This window comes from Fringilla coelebs (genome assembly GCF_963513975.1).
Source record: "Fringilla coelebs genome assembly, chromosome: Z".
Classification (NCBI taxonomy): domain Eukaryota; kingdom Metazoa; phylum Chordata; class Aves; order Passeriformes; family Fringillidae; genus Fringilla; species Fringilla coelebs.
In genome coordinates, this window is record NC_140031.1 from 80,083,686 (window position 1) to 80,102,203 (window position 18,518).

General features: G+C 42.4%; 1 protein-coding gene across 4 annotated transcripts; it reads right to left on the reverse strand.

Annotated features, from left to right (window-relative positions):
• Positions 1-7,152: 7,152 nt before the first annotated feature.
• Positions 7,153-16,332, reverse strand: LOC311165066 (glutaredoxin-like protein C5orf63 homolog). 4 transcript variants are annotated; one of them, XR_014616899.1, is made up of 6 exons: positions 16,294-16,332; positions 13,782-13,907; positions 10,987-11,107; positions 8,238-8,294; positions 7,327-7,561; positions 7,153-7,209 (listed from the first exon to the last, which is right to left on the reverse strand). XR_014616899.1 is itself a non-coding variant. In XM_084224797.1 (6 exons), exons 3-6 carry the CDS (start codon positions 11,104-11,106, stop codon positions 7,304-7,306), a joined length of 357 nt encoding a protein of 118 aa, XP_084080923.1. In that variant the 5' UTR covers position 11,107; positions 13,782-13,907; positions 16,294-16,332; the 3' UTR covers positions 7,185-7,303. The 4 variants fall into 4 exon arrangements, 3 of the variants coding, with proteins under 3 accessions (XP_084080923.1, XP_084080922.1, XP_084080924.1); XM_084224797.1 differs by having other exon boundaries at positions 7,185-7,320; positions 7,399-7,561; XM_084224796.1 differs by having other exon boundaries at positions 7,185-7,561.
• Between the last annotated feature and the right edge of the window lie 2,186 nt (positions 16,333-18,518).

Here is an 18,518-nt window from a genome sequence, read left to right on the forward strand (position 1 = left end):
AATATTGTTGTCAGGTCAAGGGTGGTCTGAGGTTGAATCCCTTCAGAACATCATTCAGAAACAGGACCCCCCCCTAAAACCTGCATCAAGAGACACATGCCAGGTAGATGTGATTGCAAATGTAGGTGAAGTTTCTGCCCCTGCAGAAACTACACACATCCCTTTGCATCTGCTGCACAGAAGGAGAATACACACAAATTCAGAGAAAGTGGCTCTGCCAACACAAATGCCACAACAACCACAGCCACCCCGACGTGTTTTAATAGGCATTACTTGCAAAACCGTATCTTTTGATGGACCCAAACAGCTCTCAGCCCGATGACAGTCATTTCAAATGGAAGATGTCACTCACCCTTTCAGAGCTGGAGCCTGTGAGCCCCCAGGCAGTGGCTCAGACATTCCTGAAGCCCTGCCATGGATGGAGCCTGCCCATGGGGGCAAGTGGAGACCCTGCAGAAGCCGTGGGCTTGATGCAGAATTTATCTGTGAAACCCTGGGCAGCCTGTGATGAGGAAGAGATCAGAAAAGGGATGAGAAGAAAGTCCCTTCCGAGTGGGAAATCTGATCTGCGTGCTGCCAGGTGGGTCTGGCGGCTCGCTCACAAGCACCCCACAGCTGGAAGTTTCAGGGCAGACACTGCACACCCCAAGGTGCCACCACAATAATAATTACTGCAGGAGGACAGGCTGCAATTGCCTCATCAGCCGCACAAACAGCGGCAGACTCAGCCATTAGCGATTAATTAAAGATCAATGGCATGCAGAACCCCAAGGAGCACACGTGCAATTAGGAAATGTGTTTAAAGCCAGCCACAAGCCAGCAAGCTGCCGTCTGACAGCGCTCTGCACCTCGTCCCACTCCCTCCGCAAGCCCAGGGGGCTGAGGGAGGGATACGGACAGAGTTCCACCAGGCAAAGCACATTTCCAACACCCTGCACCGGTCCAAAGCCCACGGACGTGAGTCACCGCCGGTGAGAGTTTTCCTGTTTATTCCAACGGACCTTGGGTGGTCTGTAAACATCCTTGCCAAAGCAAGTAACCTCTAATAGACAGATTAATTAATTAATTTGCATGCTCTGCTTTCACTGGTTTGATGACTCGGGGATGCCCTGCACAGTCCAAAGTTGAGACACGACTTGGTAAAAACACCCTGCATGCAGCACAGGGTTAAATTTAAGTTCAAACAATTGCTTTGCGTTGAAAGTTGAACTCCTCTGACATGGACAGGTACATTGCTGAGTAGTTTCATAACCCCTTATACATCTGCAAAAAGCCCTATGATGCCCGGCAATTAAAAAGTAATTGAAAAGAATTAAAAAAAAATTAAAAAAAAAAAAAAAAAAAGGAATTATAATTCCTAGGCAGAATCCCAGAAATGGCTACAGTTTGTCACAGCCTCTGGAACAGACAGAAACTGTATTTCTTTGCTCCCCGGCTCCAAAGTCCCGAAGGTAGTTCTGCCTGAAAGAGCCTCCCCTCCGGCCAGGTCGCTCCGGGCTGGGCATCACCACTCCTCACACGGCTTTGCTTCCTTTTCTTTAATGCAAGAGTTAAACCCCAACCCCGGCGGAGCCACTGGAGAACGCTGATGACGATGACAATAATATTAGGAAGGGGAAGAACAACAACCAGAAGAAAGAAGCAGCAATTCCCTCCCGCACGGAAAACGCAAGATTTTCATTCCCGCGTCACACTCACCTCCTCCCGGACCCTCAGCGCTCCTTCCAAAAACAGGGATGAAGCCACGGGAGAGAGCCAGGAGCGGCAGCCTCCGGCTCGGCTGTCGCCACAGGACCTCTCTCCATCAACCCCTCCTTCTTCTCCTTCTCCTCCTCCTCCTCCTCCTCCTCCTCCCCCGGCGGTTCCCGCGGAGCAGCAGCGACACAAAGGAGCGCCCGGGTAGCGACAGCTCCCGCCAGCCTGGAGCAGCGCCAGGAACCGAGGAATTTCATCGCTTTCTCGTCGCACGGGGGTCCAAAAACCTCTCCGGAGCCGCGGTCCGAGCAGGGGAAGAAGATTTCCCGGAGCTGCCCCGGTGTCAATGTCAATGAAAGCTCCGGAGCTGCTCGGAGTCGGTGGAAGCGGCATCAGCAATGATGCGGCCCCAAGTTCCAAAGATAAACCCCCCTCCAGGCTGATGTTTGTCCCTGCCTGAGCGCAGTTCTCCATTGCACTGCCTCTGCCACGCTCGCTTTGTTTGGAAATGAAAGGATTGTCGCAGGGCTGAGAGGGTATTTCATGGAATTGCTGAATGCAGCCGGCTGTTAAAGCAGCAAGATGCGCTAAAATCTTACTAGAAGGCGAATCTCGGGGGCAGGGAGGAGCTGCCCTCGCTTGGCTTTCCTGACAGTGAAGCAAAAAAAAAAAAAAAAAAGCCCACCTGTATTTGTCACCTGCGTGTTTCACCCCCAGCAACACAGCTGCACTTGCAGGTGGAGATGGAAACAGCACACCTGTGTGTATTAAAATAAAAATTAAAAGGGAGAGCCTGGCATCCCCAACTCGCTCAGCCCAGCTCAGCAGGAAAGGTGAATTTAGTAGAAATTTAGGTTTTCAGTGCAGTGGGGACATCAGTGAGGTTGCCTGGATCCCAGCCTTGCAAACAGACCTTGGAGATGCTGCAGCAATGGGTGTCTCACCTCCTGGAGGAGAAGCTTGAAGTGGTGCCTGGTGTACAAATCAGACCTGAATCAGGGTGGTTTGGGGGTTTGATTCACCCTGCTTTTCTCTGCTGGGTGGAGAGATGGGTGCTGCCTTTCTGGGAGCAGATCTCCAGGGAATGTGATGCTGAAGAAAGAAACTCAGCCCAATCCATAACAGAACAAAAAAGAAAACCGAAACAACAACAAATAAAACACACAAAAAACAAAAAAAACACCCCAAAAAACCAAAAAAAGACCCCCCAAAAAAACCAACAACAACAAAAAAAAAACACCGAAAAAAACCCCCAAAAAAACCAAAACCCGCCAAACAAAAAAAAAAAAAAAACCAAAAAAACAAACTACAGCACCAAAACCCACAAGAAAAAACCCAGCTGTATCACCTTGTTTTATTGGACCCTGGGTTAAATATTCCTGGGAAGGACTCAGAAAGGGGAGAAAAGAAGGGAAAGGACTGGACTGACTCAGGATTACGTGGTCTAAGACATTTCTTTCTGTGGCAGCCTAAAACTACCTGGGCTGTCACAATATACCCTGAATTTTGCCCACCCTGACCTCGTGTCTGGGTGCATTCCAGCCATCCACATCACACAATCCACATCTTTTGCCTTCCCCCCGGGGGAAGGGAGAGGATGCAGTTGTGTCTCATTTCAGAGAGGTTTGTGTATGATATGACTGGCAGGGATTTAGTTTTTATCCTTGTAATCAACCATGTGTGCCCCAGAAGGCAGCACTGGGGGAAAATGAGGAAGGTCTGGAGTGCCCTCAGTCCCTGGAGCTCGTTCCATGGAGAAGCAAAGAGTATTTTTGTCCTGCAAGAACTCATTTTACCCTTTGGGATGGCCTGGTCATATTTCATTTATCTCTGGAATATCCAGACCAAGAACCAGAATTTGATCTCAAATGCTACAAGAGGCGAGGACAGAGAACAGAAAATAAATTCTGTTGTTCTTAGTGTGATTTTTTTTTTGCCAAAGCAGCTCAAGCCATTATTCAGCTGGAGTTCCCTAACTGGAAACTTCTGTTCTCACAGTCATGACTTTCAAAAACTCAGGTTTGGGTCTGCAAGGCAAAGCAGTTTCACAGGAGTGGGATGGAGCCTTCTTGCCAGTAGGGCATGATGGAAAAGAAGAGAGATGTTATTGGTAGACTATAAGGCACAACTGCCTGGAAAGTGATATTGCCACTGAAATTGGAAAAAAAAATAGAAAAGAAAGAAAAAAGAGAAAGAAAAGAAAAAAGAAAAAAAAAGAAAAAAGAAAAAAAGGGAAAAAAAAAGAAAAAAAAGAAAAAAGAAAAAAGAAAAAAAAAGAAAAAAAAAAGAAAAAAGGGGAAAAAAAGAAAAAAAAAGAAAAAAAAGAAAAAAAGAAAAAAAGAAAAAAGATCTTGTAAACACTTGCACACTGGGCTTTGCTTACTTCCACGTGTAGTTAACCCAGATGGCCATGTGATTACAGCTGAATATGAGATTATGTACCACAGGGCACTTTGGACAGGGAGACATTGTGCCTGGAGTGCTGTGCCTAAAAGGAATGAGACATTTTCTTCCACGTCTTGTGTACCATTTAAAGACACAAAGAAACAGTCAGAGAAGCAGAACATAGAAGAAAGTAAGCCCAGTGGGTATTTGGTTTTTTTTATAGTTATTGGGAGAAGATGGGACATTGTCTGTGTGCTTTTTAATTGGCCAGAAAGAGGAAATAAATCCATCCTGTATTCATTCTCCTTTTACTACAGAGATAGTGCATTACAAGGTTTTGCACCCCTGCCAACACTCACTGCCAAAAGAGTAAATTGCCAGTTTTCACAAAGTTGCACATTGCTCCATAAATATATATCAGCAGGGGCAAATACCTTCTCCTTTTAATACCTGTGTTATACTTAAACACATTTGATTAGAGATATGCATGTGCTGGGAGACAGCTCCATTTCTTACATTCAAGAAGAAGGGGGAAAAAAACCCTCAAATTTATATAGGATGCATCCTTTCTTACTTTTGGGAAATGAAGGTGAGGCTGTGCCACCACCACCCCATATTGACACATTCCCAACTCCTCTCCCTGTCTCCAAAGTGATGAAAAGAGGGTTTCCACTCTCTTAGAAGTGCAGAACAGTAAAGCCACTGGAAGGTTTTTAGCAGCACAGCCCAAATTGGAAAAAGCTCAATCTCACTCATAAAAGCTATGCAATGGACAAAAGCTATTATGGAAATCCTGTCATCATTCACTTTACAAAATAAATGGGGGAAAAAGTATCTGGCAGTGGCTGCAGAGGAAACTCTCCACAGTCTGACAGAAAAAGGAACAAGGGATTCATCAACTCTAAAATGATTAAGAAGTTTGGTTTTGGCTTCCTCTTTTTTCATTTCCTTCCCAAAACAGACCTTACTAAAATAAAACAAAGGCAAAAAGATCTCTGAGAGCTCTGCCAGTCTCTGTCAGTTATGTATTTTGGGAAGTGGGGCGAGTCCACGTGAATTCTGTTGTTCCTATCTTTGAGATAATGCTGTTGCATTTTAGAAGAGCATTTGAGCTGGGGTTGACCAGTGCTCTATGCAGCTCTCTTATCACAAAACCTCAGTAAGGAAAAAACCTGGGCCCTCTGAAACCACCTCAAATCACAGAAGAAAGGCAAGTGGCCCTTGCTGATACAGAGATAATTCAGATCTTCAACAGTCACCCGTGGAACACTCAGAATTTTGACTGTAGCCCCCTGAACTGCAGAAAGTATAGAAGTTTTTGCCTCTAGAGCCCTGTTCTTCTGCTAATGGTGATGGAAAACATTGTGGATCCATGACCTGGCTGAACTTACCTCAAGTTCTCTGCTATAAAAATGGCACAGGTCTCCCTCCTGGGAAATTTTGGGTAGTTTCAGACCCCAACCTGAGTGGACTGAAGCTGCTAAGCTGGAGCAAAGTTTTAATTTCTTACTCCCTCCTGCCCAGAAATTTTTCATCCTGGGGAATACATCAAGACTAGATTGCAAATTATTTGTCAATCGCTGAAGACACTCCATTTTCACCACAGCAGATCAGCTGACTTCTTATTAAACCATACTCCAAAAACTTCAGAGTCTTTCTTGAATCCTGCTGTATTTCAGCTTGCTGTTCCAACCAGGCATTGTATCTGGATTCTTCCCTCTGTGAAGGCACATCTGTCAAGTGACCCTGCTTAAATTCCTAGTGAGAAGGAAAGACTGAGCATCATCATGACAAGAACAAAAATACAGCAGGTAGGAATTAGTTTCTGTGCTAAAGAATCTATTAAGTACATCACAAATGCCAGCAACAGATGCAAATAAATCTGCAATCTGTTACAGATTATTTAACCTAAAATGGGTGTCTTTTCCTGAATAGGTCATTCCCTTCTTTCTGCAAGTATGTTTAACTTGGGCATTCTGTCTCCTTCACAGGCCTGCATTGCCTATGTAACTAATGTAACTGCAGCAATCCTTGAAAAAAATGGCTTTTTTAGCCACGTGATAAATGGATTTGCAGCTGTGGGGTAGACAGAACTGAAATGTGAAAAATAAAGTATTCAGTGTTAGGTGTTAGCAGTAACTGTATCAAATTGTGATTATCATTTTACAGATACAATTCCAGGGAGAGTGTGCAGTCCTTGATCAAGTGCCCTTTTAACTTAACACTAAATGCCCTATTTTCTATTTTGATTGTCATTTAGGGTAGGCTCCTGGACTTCTTCAAGGAATCCTCCTACACATCTACAGTCTAACCTACATCTACACGTGCTAATCATCTTTTAAGCACTGATCCTGGCTGGGTGCCACAAATGCCACCCTATCACTCCCTTCACCAGCTGGGCAGAGCAGGGAAAATGCAATAAAAGGCTCCTGGGTAGAGATGAGAACACAGAGATCAGCCACTGATCACTGCCACAGGCAGAGGAGATGCAGGGAAATTAGTTTACTACCAATCAAAACACAGAAGGGTGAAGACAAAGCAAACTAAATCTTTCAAACTCCTTTATCCCACCCTTCCCTTCTTCCAGGGCTTAACTTCACTCTCAGTTTTCTCTTCCTCCTTCCCCTCAGTGGTTCAGGGAGATGGAGAACAGGGCTTGTGGTCATTTTATTAAACATTCTCTCCTTCTTCCTCCTCATCACTGATGGTCTCAGGTGTGGCCAGAGGATCCCTCCTGGAGCTGGTTGGCTCATCTGGGCACAGGGGAAGCTTCCAGCAGCTTCCCAGAAAAACCAGCCCTGTACCACCCCCCCACTGCCCAAACCTGGCCATACAAACAGAGTTCACTCTATCTGCTGTTGTGGAGCAGCTTTTATTCTGTCAGAGGAAGCACCAGCCCAGGAGAGCAGCAAATGAACAGCACAGAAAAGGTGGCTCCTGGTGCAGCTGGGCTGGGAGCTTAACACAAAACAGAACACAAGTCATTCAAGTTTTTCAGACCCATATGTCCTGAGAAATTTAAGGCCAGTTAATGAATATGGAGTGTTTTTTTTTCCCACAAAGTTCTTTTCACCTCTGAGATCTGCATCAGAGCAGCTGCATTTTCTTCACTGGTTTGCCTTTTCTTCACTGGTTTGCCTTTTCTTCACTGGTTTGCCTTTTCTTCACTGGTTTGCCTTTTCTTCACTGGTTTGCCTTTTCTTCACAGGATTGCCTTTTTTCTTCACAGGATTGCTTTTTCTTCACAGGATTGCCTTTTCTTCACAGGATTGCCTTTTTTCTTCACAGGATTGCTTTTTCTTCACTGGTTTCCCTCACTTTGCAACTCCAGCTTCCTAAGCCGGTCCTCAAACTTTGGAATGTCGACTCGGTGCTTCATTAGGAACTTCCCATTCAGGTGGAAAACAGGTATGTCATATTTGTATTTATCATACCAGGCTGAGTTCTCTGGAAGGGTGATATCCACCTCCTGCAGAACAAACTGTGGGAGAGAAGAAATATGTCAGTTCCTGCTGGACACTGGAAAGCAACACCTGCTTGTTGTGGGTTTATTCTGTGTGTTGTAGCCTGGTTTTTTTTTTAGTACAAAATACATGTAGCCACAACTCTTGGCTGCTTCTCCACAAGGGACTCTCTCCCTAGCCCAGAATATTCTTGTTCCACCCTCCTGTGGGCAGCAGCCTCAGCAAACACAAGCTGGGAACAGAACAGGCAGCAGAGTGCAACAGCTCTTAATGCTTCCATTAAAAGTTTCATCCTTCAACAGAGACATCAGAACCTGGTTGAAAAATGGCAAAAATTGCAGTCACATATTTCAAAGCCCCACTCGGTCACATCCTTCCCAAATTACATCCTGGCTCATAAAAGTTACAAACTTCTTCAGACAAGGCAACAGTATTTGCAAAAGGAGTATTTTCGAGAACTGTAACATGGTTTATATTGGTTTAGTTTGCCAATACTTATTTGAGTAGCATTATCACAAAGTGGTTTTGGATAATGAGTTTTATGTAAATCAGTGCTGAAATTGTCTTGAAGAGGTCATCCATGAAAGAATAACAGATGCAAATAAATCCAAGCAATTTTCTTTTTACAAAGAAAGAATCCTGATTAACTGTTCTTTCCATATAGAAAACATATACAGAATTTCCATACATTACCCTTCTCTTGTATGGCTCAAGAACTTCTTTTGCTTCATCACACAGAGGGCATGGTTTCTAAATGAAAATATTCAGAGTAGCTTAAAGCATGCAGTAAAACACAGAAGTTGTTTGTACTGTGAAGTAACACACACAGACATTACATTCATGGCTGTAAATGCAGGTTCCCTTCCCTGCACCAAGCACTCTTAGGGCTTTCTAAAACTTTACTTACCAGTGCAATATGAATGAAAAAAACAAAAAAACCCAACAAACTATCTAGCCACTGAATTTAATTATTTTCCATTTGCTACTGCATTTCTCATGGGGCAAATTTAAGTTTTCTGAGAGCAGATCCAAGGGAATGATCTGAAAGCACTGCCATCACCCAATGGAGACAGCTGCAGGCACCCTTCCTGCTGAAAGAGGAATGAGAAACACACAAGTAACTTCCACCCCATCTCAGACCAAGACACCTGCCTCAGCTCAAACGGGAAAAGAAGGCAATTTCAGACTTTGCCTGGAAGAAATTAAGCAGGATCCTCCCAACTGCAGAGCTGGAAGGAGAGCAACCTCCAGCAAGGAGAACTGGCAAGCAGCTGCAGTGCTTTGACCTGTGATGAGGTCACAAAAACCCTCACATTTCTGGAAACTCCCCCATCTGGGTTCTGCTGGCCCCCCAGGCTGCAGCTGAAGAAGTAACTCTGATGAAGGCATGCTGCTCCAATGTTTGCAACAGCAGAATTTGGCCCCATAAAATTCACATGGCAAAGTGTATGGCATGAACATGACTGCTCTGTCCCTCTGCCCCAAAACACCTCCCACAGCTGGAAAAGACCTCCTTCTCTTCCTCCCACTGAAGAGTCTTCCTTGAGCTTGCATGAATGTGAAGGTAACCTGAAACAGCTACTTTTTATTCCTATTTATACTCCTATTCTTATTTATAATGTGAAATTTCCAGTAATGAGAAATCCTTTGGATTAAACACTCTGCTTTTATTTAGATCTGACCTAAACTGCCTTTCCCACACGAGTCCTGGTGCTCTGAAAACCTATGCAGCACACTGAAGTTTTGTGTTCTTCATAGTCCTGGTTGCTTTTGGGTTTAACAGATGCTGGTGGCTGAAAAGATTTATTTCACCCAGAACCCAGGTAGGATTTATTTCACCCAGAACCCTGCACATCAGTTCTGTAACACACCAGGGCTCCCCCCAGTTAAAACAGGACAACCTGGTTCCTCTAGGCCAGCTGTGGAGAGCTTCCCAGGCACACAAATGCATTTGGGAAAGATGGCTAAATTATATTTTTTTTATAAGGAAAAGTGTATAGTTTTACTCTCATGGCAAGCTTAAGCACTAGGTGGTACTGGCTTAAAATCAGAAATGAATTATTTTAACAGAGAGTGAAATCTTTTCTAAAAGGAGATTTATATAAGCAGATGTTGCTGGGGTGGTCAGAAAAGGGGACTGCAAGGGGAAACCCATTTGGTAGTTTCTATCAGTTTGATCCAGAAGTCACAACTCCCTTCTGCTTTCTCCTCCTCTTTTCTCCTTATTAAAAATAAGAAGCAGGCAAACAAGGGATCAATTAGCATAAAAATAACAGTGTAGATTAGATTTTTTTATAGACTGCACTTTTCTTGGCAATTGCCAGTGAACATTTAAAGTTAACAGTAAACATTTATAGTCAAAAAACACCTTCAACAAAAGGCCATTTTAGAGAACTGCTGGAAATCTGCTACTAGAAAATTGGGTTTCACACAGTGCCTTGCTAGTTAGGAATTTTAAGACACAAAGAGAATTTTTTTCCAATTTTTTACCCAAAGGTAAGAGCATTAATCTCTACCCAATTTCAATTATGAATGACTTGAGGCTGAACTGGGCAAGGGGAGAGAAAGCTGCAACTTTAAAGTATAGTTCTGATTATTAAATGGATGCTGACCTATTATTTTTAACCTATTCATTTGTCACACAGTTTCAACACTCCTGTATGGTTACAGATGGAATGAAAAAACACAGTACAGGAGGAGGAAATAATTTTAATCAAATCTAAAACCACCACACTCACGTCAGCACTCTAAGTGCTTTGCATTTGTAGTTATTCTCCTCTTAAAAGCTGCAACAACCACATAAATTCAGCATAACCCACCCAGTGCCATCCTTTATAAAAAGTGCAGAACTATGCAGGTAATAATTGAAAACAATCCATGGAATGTGACAGTCCACAAATGACCCTCCCTGCTCATCTCATCTGTTTTCTAGATATGCCTAGGAATTCTACACCCATTTTATCTGCTGCCAATGCAGCAAAAAAAGAGGGTAAAAGAAAACCTACTTTTCCCTCACGTGCTCCCAACACTAATTGGATACGTTTTACAGTCTCACAGGTGGTGCTGAAATTAAACATGAGCACTTTGAAGAGCCTGCTTTGACTGCTGACGCTCCTGGTTGGCAGATTGTGTGTAACATTTCATCTCTGCTCTCCCTTTTCAGGGTGAAACACTGGCAGCTGGGCCAAATCTTCAACTAGTGAATGAGCCATAGAGTCACAGAGGCAAAACTGTCCCAGAATATTTGTTGGTTGCTAATTGTTGATTGCTAATTCTTACAATGAGAACAGGACTGTGCAGAAACTCACTAAGTAAAACGCCCAACACTGCTTTGAAGGGGGGGGGGAAAGGCAAGGATGAGCCATTTAATCTGTAATTCCTGTGTTTCAGAGCTGACAAACACACAGTTCTTGCTCAGCTTTATTGTGTGAACAGCTCTTACCTTGGTGAATAAGGTCAGGACTGGCTTATTCCTGCTAGCTGAGCAGAGTTGTCTCCCCAGTGGGCTGGGTGAATGCCTGGCTCGTGGCAGGGCTCTGCTCAGGAAACAGAGCACCATCATCCTGTTTCAAGGCAGGGGGAAAAAAAAGAAATAAAAACTCTTGAGTTGTTCTGTGCCAAGTTATAGCTCATGAAATTTAATGTCAGGATAAACGCGACGCTTCTGCGGCGGCTCTAAATCACACGCAGCCAAAACATTCATCCCAGGGTTTTTCATGCTCACAGTATCAACACATTCATCAGGGAGGTGCTTTGCTGTGTGGCAGGCCAGAAACATTGTGCAGCTCAAAAAGCAGCAGTTCCATTAAAAAAAAGAAGAAAAGAACAACAAAACACCTACGTTTTCTGGTGGAAATGCCTCTTTTTAAATTCCCTAACACAAACGCTGACATAAATGCATTACGCTGTTCCAGCTCCACAGATGCCAGCTGGAATTACGTATTTAAAAATGCAAAGTGCTGTGCTTTGAACCTCTGTAATCTTGCTGCAGTGTTTGACATAGTCTACTTACCCGAATTATTCCATCAAAAAAACTAATCTGTGCCTAATCAGAATATTAATACAATGTGTTCTTCAGCGAGTAAAAAGCTGTAGCCAAGATGATTTAACTTGGCAGTATTAAAAGCATTCATACTGCCCCAAGTCCTTCCTGCAACAGCAAATTAATTGATGGGTTTGTGATTCCTTTGAGTGAGTTTGAATAAGTTAAGCATTATGGAAGGGTGCCACGTTGGAGTCTTGAAGTCACCTGTCCACAATGTCATTAACAGCAACACTGCTTCCTCCAAACTTTTGTTTTAATGTGACCTCTACAAGACCGAGGGACAAAGAAGGAGAGCCAAAGGGAGTCTGCATGGTCATTATCAGCAGACATGACACCTGATATCAGAATTTATACTGGGAAAACCAAACTGAATCCCTTTCACCCAAAGCCAAACTGCTTCTGCTCAGTTTCAGGCCCAATTTACCTGTACTTCTATTATCTAAAGCTAAACACACAACCTGATGTCACAATTTCAAGCAGCTAAAGAGTGAGGAGGATCTCACTGCAACTGCTAGGCACAGTTTGGGATGTTCAGCAGAAAAGAACCCATGGCTCTTCTGCTTAAGTGGATCTCTCAGTACTGACATCACAAAGCTTTTTTCTAAGAGGACACTTTATCCAGAATAACCACCAAGCAAGAACACTGCAGTGGACTCTAAACCTTAACGCTGTATTTCTAAGCCACAACCACAAGAAAAAAAAAATCAAATGGGTGACAGGGCACTGCTCCACCAATCTTCCTGCACAGCCAAAAGACAGCAGCTATTAGTAAGAGTCAGCTGCAAGGGGCAGAGCAGTAAAATTCCTGTCACTGAGCAGCGACTGGCACAGCACACACTGCCAAAGGTCACAGTCCGTGGCAGCTACTGCATTTGTTTTGCTTGGCAGGGTGGAAATAGAACAGCCTGGGATTTTTCATGTTAAATGTATGGGCAAGCTTGGATCCTTCTGGAAAAATGCAGATCTGGATGGCAGGAAGAGCCTCAGTCAGACGTGGAAAATTTTGAAACCCTCAACAAATGGAAGACCAGAACAGATGCAGGTTTTTTGGCATGAAGTGTTTACAGCGTGTTGGCCTGCTCACACGCAAGATAAAAAATGGGGGCAAATAAAAGGGTCTGCTTTCTGACAAGTTTGTTAAGAACACTTTTGTTGCCAGCCTAGCAAGGCTGCCAAATGAGGAAGATGCTCTCAAATTGTTTTGCGGACAGTGGAATGAAAAAAGCCCAGATTTCCATAGATCACATTCTCCTTTCCACACATATGAGTGCATAAAACGGCTCCAGCGCAGTCATATATAGCCCCTTTTTGATCCCTCCATGCTCTGCTGTCCTGAGGACAACTGCTACCAAAACATCAGCTGAGGGGGAAAGAATAAAACTGTTTCAGTACCTAAGCTTTGAGACCCCACCAAAAAAAAAAAAAAAATCAGCCAGCAGTGCCTTAACTTCCTCACCACTTTTGCGTAATTACAAGAAACTCTGCCTCTAGAATCCAGCAACAATTCACTGACCAGAAGAATCTGCTGTTTCCAGGGCTAACATGAGTCTGGCTGGCTGTTTTTATAAATAACCTGAAGAAAACTGGAAAACAGAGTCTTATCTGTCTATTTATTCACCTAAGCAAAACGATACCAAAGACACTAAAATGCACAAAATGCACATATCATTATTCTGGGTCTCTCTCTAGACTACCCCCATTATAAAGATTTGCTTGAGGGAAAAAAAATTAATACATAAATGCAAAGGATGCTTGAAAACTTGAGAATTTACCTTCCCCTACACCACAATGCTAGATTTAACAAATTATTCTTTTGAGTCTGGGCTTGGCCCATGCTCTATTTTGCAAAGCCAAGTTGGACTCAACTCCCATTTATAGAATTTACATTACCCAATAAATCCTCATCTGCAGGAAAAGTAAGTTGTGACACTAAAACCATCCATTATTTAGATGAGGTAAGGATCTGTATAAACTTAATCTCAGCATCAATTCAAGGAAAGACATGTTTTTTTCCCTGAAGTATTTACCTTTTAAGTAACAGATGAAAGAGAATGGGGGGAGCAAGTCGGTGCAAATAACAGAATGTACGCTGATGGCATTTAAAACACCTCTCTCCTGTTGTCCCTCAATCAAAACCAGCTGTGGCCATCAAGCAAACTAAATTTTCTGGCAGTCTGCATTTGATTACCTACCAAGGCAATGCTGAACAGGAAAACAGGTGACACAGACCAGGGAGCCCACCTGGAGTGGGGACAGCAAACCCTGCAGCTGCGGAGATCCCCACGCAGCTTCTACCCCGCCAGACATTCAGAGGAGACCTGCAAAACACAAGAAAATCTTTTTGCTCATGACCCTAGAAATCTTTCAGGGAGAATCAGGTTCTTGCAGCAGCTTGAAATTCAAAGGTATCATCAGCAACACGAGCTGTGTCTGTGGGGTGATGCTATTGCATCAATCAGTGCATGATTCCGTGCACTTTCTCCTCCAAAGTGCAGTAACCTGGGGAAAATGCCACAAACACACTGCATTCCATCCCAGAGAAGATGGAAGTGTCACATTTGTCAACACATTTCGCTCAGTAATCCCTCCAGATTAGAGGGATGAGGCCATGGAAGTGCATCCTAGAATCTGGTCCAGGGCCACAGTCCAAATGCCAGATAATTTAAATTACACCCAACAGGTTGCTGTAACGGTCTGCTCTGATTACTGCACAGAACTTGCACAAAACAAAACACTGCTACCATAATGTAAAGTTTGTAAAAGAGCTTAAAAGATAACAGCAATAATAGCATAATAGAGGATAACATATTACATGGTTATATGTAAAATTTTGTATGCTGTGTTCATATATATTATAGAACACAGCATACAATATTTTATATATAACCATATATCTCATGAAATTGTATTATCTTAGATGCTACACATCCTATAACATCATCATATTAACAAATGTAGCAATAATATTAAAATATTAGGATATTGTTGATATTAATACATATTAATATTTATATAGGTAATATTAAGGTCAAATTAATATGTCAGTAATATTGCTTTGGTGCATTGTATGAATAATTATATTAATGCTACTGTATATATATATATACAGTGTATAATATATCTATATTATATATATATATTATGTATATAATGATACAGTATATTAATTATGGATATAATGATGTATATTATATTGTATATTATATATTACATTATATACAATCAATATATTGATATGTATATATTTCATTTCTATGTACAGCTTGTATGTTTTCAGTATACACATATATACATGCATATAAGTACATACCTATATATACATATATTCATACAAATAAATATTTTAATGAGTGTATATATATATATGTATACAAATTTATTTATATGGTACAAATTTATGTTAATATGTGTATATACAAATAGATATATATATTAACATAAATTGTATATACTTATCATTCCTAAACGATAATATCTGCATAAAAATATACATTATACATTATATATACACATATATGCATACAAGCATATACACATACACATATATATCTACAGATACGCATATAAATACATTAAATAGACAATAATACAAAATATATTATAAATAATATTTACATATAAGATACACATTTGTGTGCCTATACATATAATAATATGTACATATAATTTTGTGTGTGTATATGTGGAAAATAGGAAAATATATTATATATATAAGTAAGTATAAAAATTATAAATTATCATCTATATATATGTTTATGTGTATATGTGTGTGTGTGCGTAGATAGATATAGATATAGACATATGTATATGTGTATGTGCATATATATGCATGTATACGTACAATCTGGTGGGGCTGGGGTGGTTTTGCTCAAAAGTTTCCAAGTAGAAATGGTCAAAACTCTTATTATGTCATATATCTATATTGTATATAATGCCTACATATACATGCATATATATATACACACACACATATATGTATGTGTATATATATGCGTATATATACACACATATATACACATACATATATGTATATATACATATATGTGTGTGTATATATACATATATATGTGTATATGTAAAAATATGTATATATACACACATATATAGGTGTATATACATATATGTGTATATATGTGTATACATGTATATATGTACATACGTACAAATATATACACATATATAAATTTACCTATGTATATGTATATATACACACATATACACATATATACATACACACAAATATATGTATATATACACACATACACATATACATATGGATCTATATACAAATATATGCATATATGCGCGTGTGTGCGTATATCCGTCTGCATGTATATGCAGGCATTATATACATTACAGACATACAATAAGAGCTTAAAACATTTCTATTTAGAAACTCCTGAGCGAAACCACGGCGGCCCCGCCGGCGAGCCCAGCAGGGTACAGTGTATCCAGAGGCCTCCTCGCTCTCCCCCGCAAGGAGCCAGCCCGGCAGGTGATGCTGATACTCCGCAAACCTGTACCCGGACCCTCCGCGGGACAAGGAGCCGCATCCCGGGGGAGCAGAGCCGCATCCCGGGGGAGCGGAGCCGCATCCCCGGGGCTGCCGCATCGCGAAGAGCCGCATCCCGGGAGAGCAGGATGCCGAGGAAGCAGAGCCCGGGGAGCCCAGCCCCGCGGAGCCGCGGCCGGTCCCGCACCCACCTGCGGCAGCTCCGCCGGAACGCGCGGCCGCGGGCGGGGAGGCAGCGCCGGCTGTGACGTGACCGCGCCACGGGAAGGAAGCGACAGCGGCTCGGGAAGCGCTCCCGGGGCACAAAGGGGGGGGGCGAGGTCCGCCAGAGAAAGTAAAATGCGAGGAAGTAATAAGAATAGGGGTAGTAGTGTGAAAAAGGCCAAATCGCTTGGTTTTAGAAGTTTTAAAAGTTTAGTAGTGATACAATGGTTATTAAAATAGTGATAGAATTAGAGTAATAATAATTTGGACAATTTGAATTGGGACAATAGGAGACAATAGAAACAAAGAGTTACGGACAAAATAAGCCGAAAAAGGACACCCATTAACAGGATTAACCATTAAAAACACCAGCCTGTTGCAAATGCATAGACCTCATACTTGATGCATAAATTCCATTGAAACACAGGATTCTGTCTGGGCAGAGTCAGCTTCTTCCTCTGGATCCTGACGGCGTATCCTGATTCAGGGCTGAGTGAAGCGGGAAGAACTCGATGAGAGAGCAATGAATTGTTTTTCTCAGAAAGGTTTAGGTGTTCTGCGGCTGCTATCTCAGTGCGAGTCCTCTCTTAAAAAACGTATCTTACATAGCACAGTTTCTATTTTAAGATTTTGTTATAACCTAAAACTATATTTAACACACTACTGAAGAAAATTAGTACAGCATTACTTTCTAACATAACACATATAATATTCATTTTAATATTTGCAAAAAGCCAGTCATAAAATATGCATTTTTCACAGTAATGCAATAGCAATAATAGCAACGCAACAGAAATAATAGTAATGTAATAATAATAATAGAAATAGGAAGAGTAAAGTAATGGTTATTACAAAGTTTTGTTAGTAAGTTGAGAGACTCGCCATGGAAATTGGTGTGTTATTCCCTGAGGTACTGCTGTGAGTGCATGGAGGGTGGGTTTGGATAAATGGGATAAGGTGAAAAGTAGGGGAGAAAAAGAAGGGACATTAAAGATGGAGAAAAGGGAAGGCGGCAGGGAGGGAAGGAGGGAGGGAGGGAGGGAGGGAGGGGGGAAGGGAGGAAGGAAGGAAGGAAGGAATTCAGTCCAGATGATGACCCCCAGGGTCCTGGGGGCTTTGAGGGTCTTCCATGGCCTCATCCCCCCTACAAATCAACCTTTGGCCATCACTTCATGCTCACTTCCATGCCAATGGTACCTTTTTTTTTGTTGTGTCCTAGAACAAGGACTTTTGTCCCATGAAAGTGCTGCCTTGCCTCCATGGCTCTTTTCCAGTCACATCTTGCTTTTTCTTGGTGTGTTGGCACAACAAGTCCTGGTTGGCTCCACAGCCATCAGGCTCCCCATGGCCAGCACTGCTCCAGTTCTGCCCCCGGAGCAGAGTCCTGGCTGGTAGCTCCCACATCCCCCTCACTCCACTCTCTTATGTACCAGAAAGTGGGCAGCAGCCTCAAAATCTTCTCCTCCATCCTCTTGAAACATGGAATTTGGGCACCCACTCAGGCGGGTATACTGTATAATGGAAAAAAATCCACATTATTGGAGGGTATCACTGGTATCACAAAGGGTCACAACAATGAAAGCACTCAGGGAAAGAGCTGGGCCTGAGATAAGACCTTATTACTGCACGTAAAATCTCCAAGTGCTAGGGATGTCCTTGATACTCCATTTGACTACTCTGAGGTGTTTCAGTTGTCAGGTGTGTTCATTTTCCTTTCCCCAGAAAAGTTTTAAGTAAAAATTAGCAAGTGTCCACTGCCGGGCAACTAAAGCTGCAGGCTGATGTTTACATACTGTAAATACATACTGTATTTCTGCCAGGATTTTGGTTTTGACACAGCAGCTGTCCCTAGGCCGAGTGGGAGACAAATCTTTGGGTCGAGGCTCAAGTCAGCTTCTCCTCCTCATGTGTGCTTTGAGTAGCACAACAGCACTCAGGGGAAAGGCTCTCCAGGGCTGTAATCCTACCCTGCTGATGTGACATGTGTCATTAGCCAGCATTTAAACTAACACGAGGGACAGTCAGCTTGGGATCTCAGTGACTCCTTTTCAGACACTCTTAATCCCTGCTGCTAAACAGAGATGTAATGCTGGCAGCTGAAGCTGGCTGCTATTTATTTTTTTGTTTCCCAGCATCAGAAAATCCAGTGTCAGGCTTTGGTGTTTGGCACTGCTACAAGACAGACCTGACAAGCCTGACACAAGGGAAATGC

Bases quoted from the DNA above. Each gene is read 5' to 3' on its own strand.
- LOC311165066 (XM_084224797.1), bottom strand. From the start codon at position 11,106: ATGATGGTGCTCTGTTTCCTGAGCAGAGCCCTGCCACGAGCCAGGCAT. The intron at 8,295-10,986 runs GTAAGAGCTGTT...ATTTTCATTTAG, and splicing joins TCCTGACCTTATTCACCAAG to AAACCATGCCCTCTGTGTGA. The intron at 7,562-8,237 runs GTAATGTATGGA...TCTCTCCCACAG, and splicing joins TTGAGCCATACAAGAGAAGG to TTTGTTCTGCAGGAGGTGGA.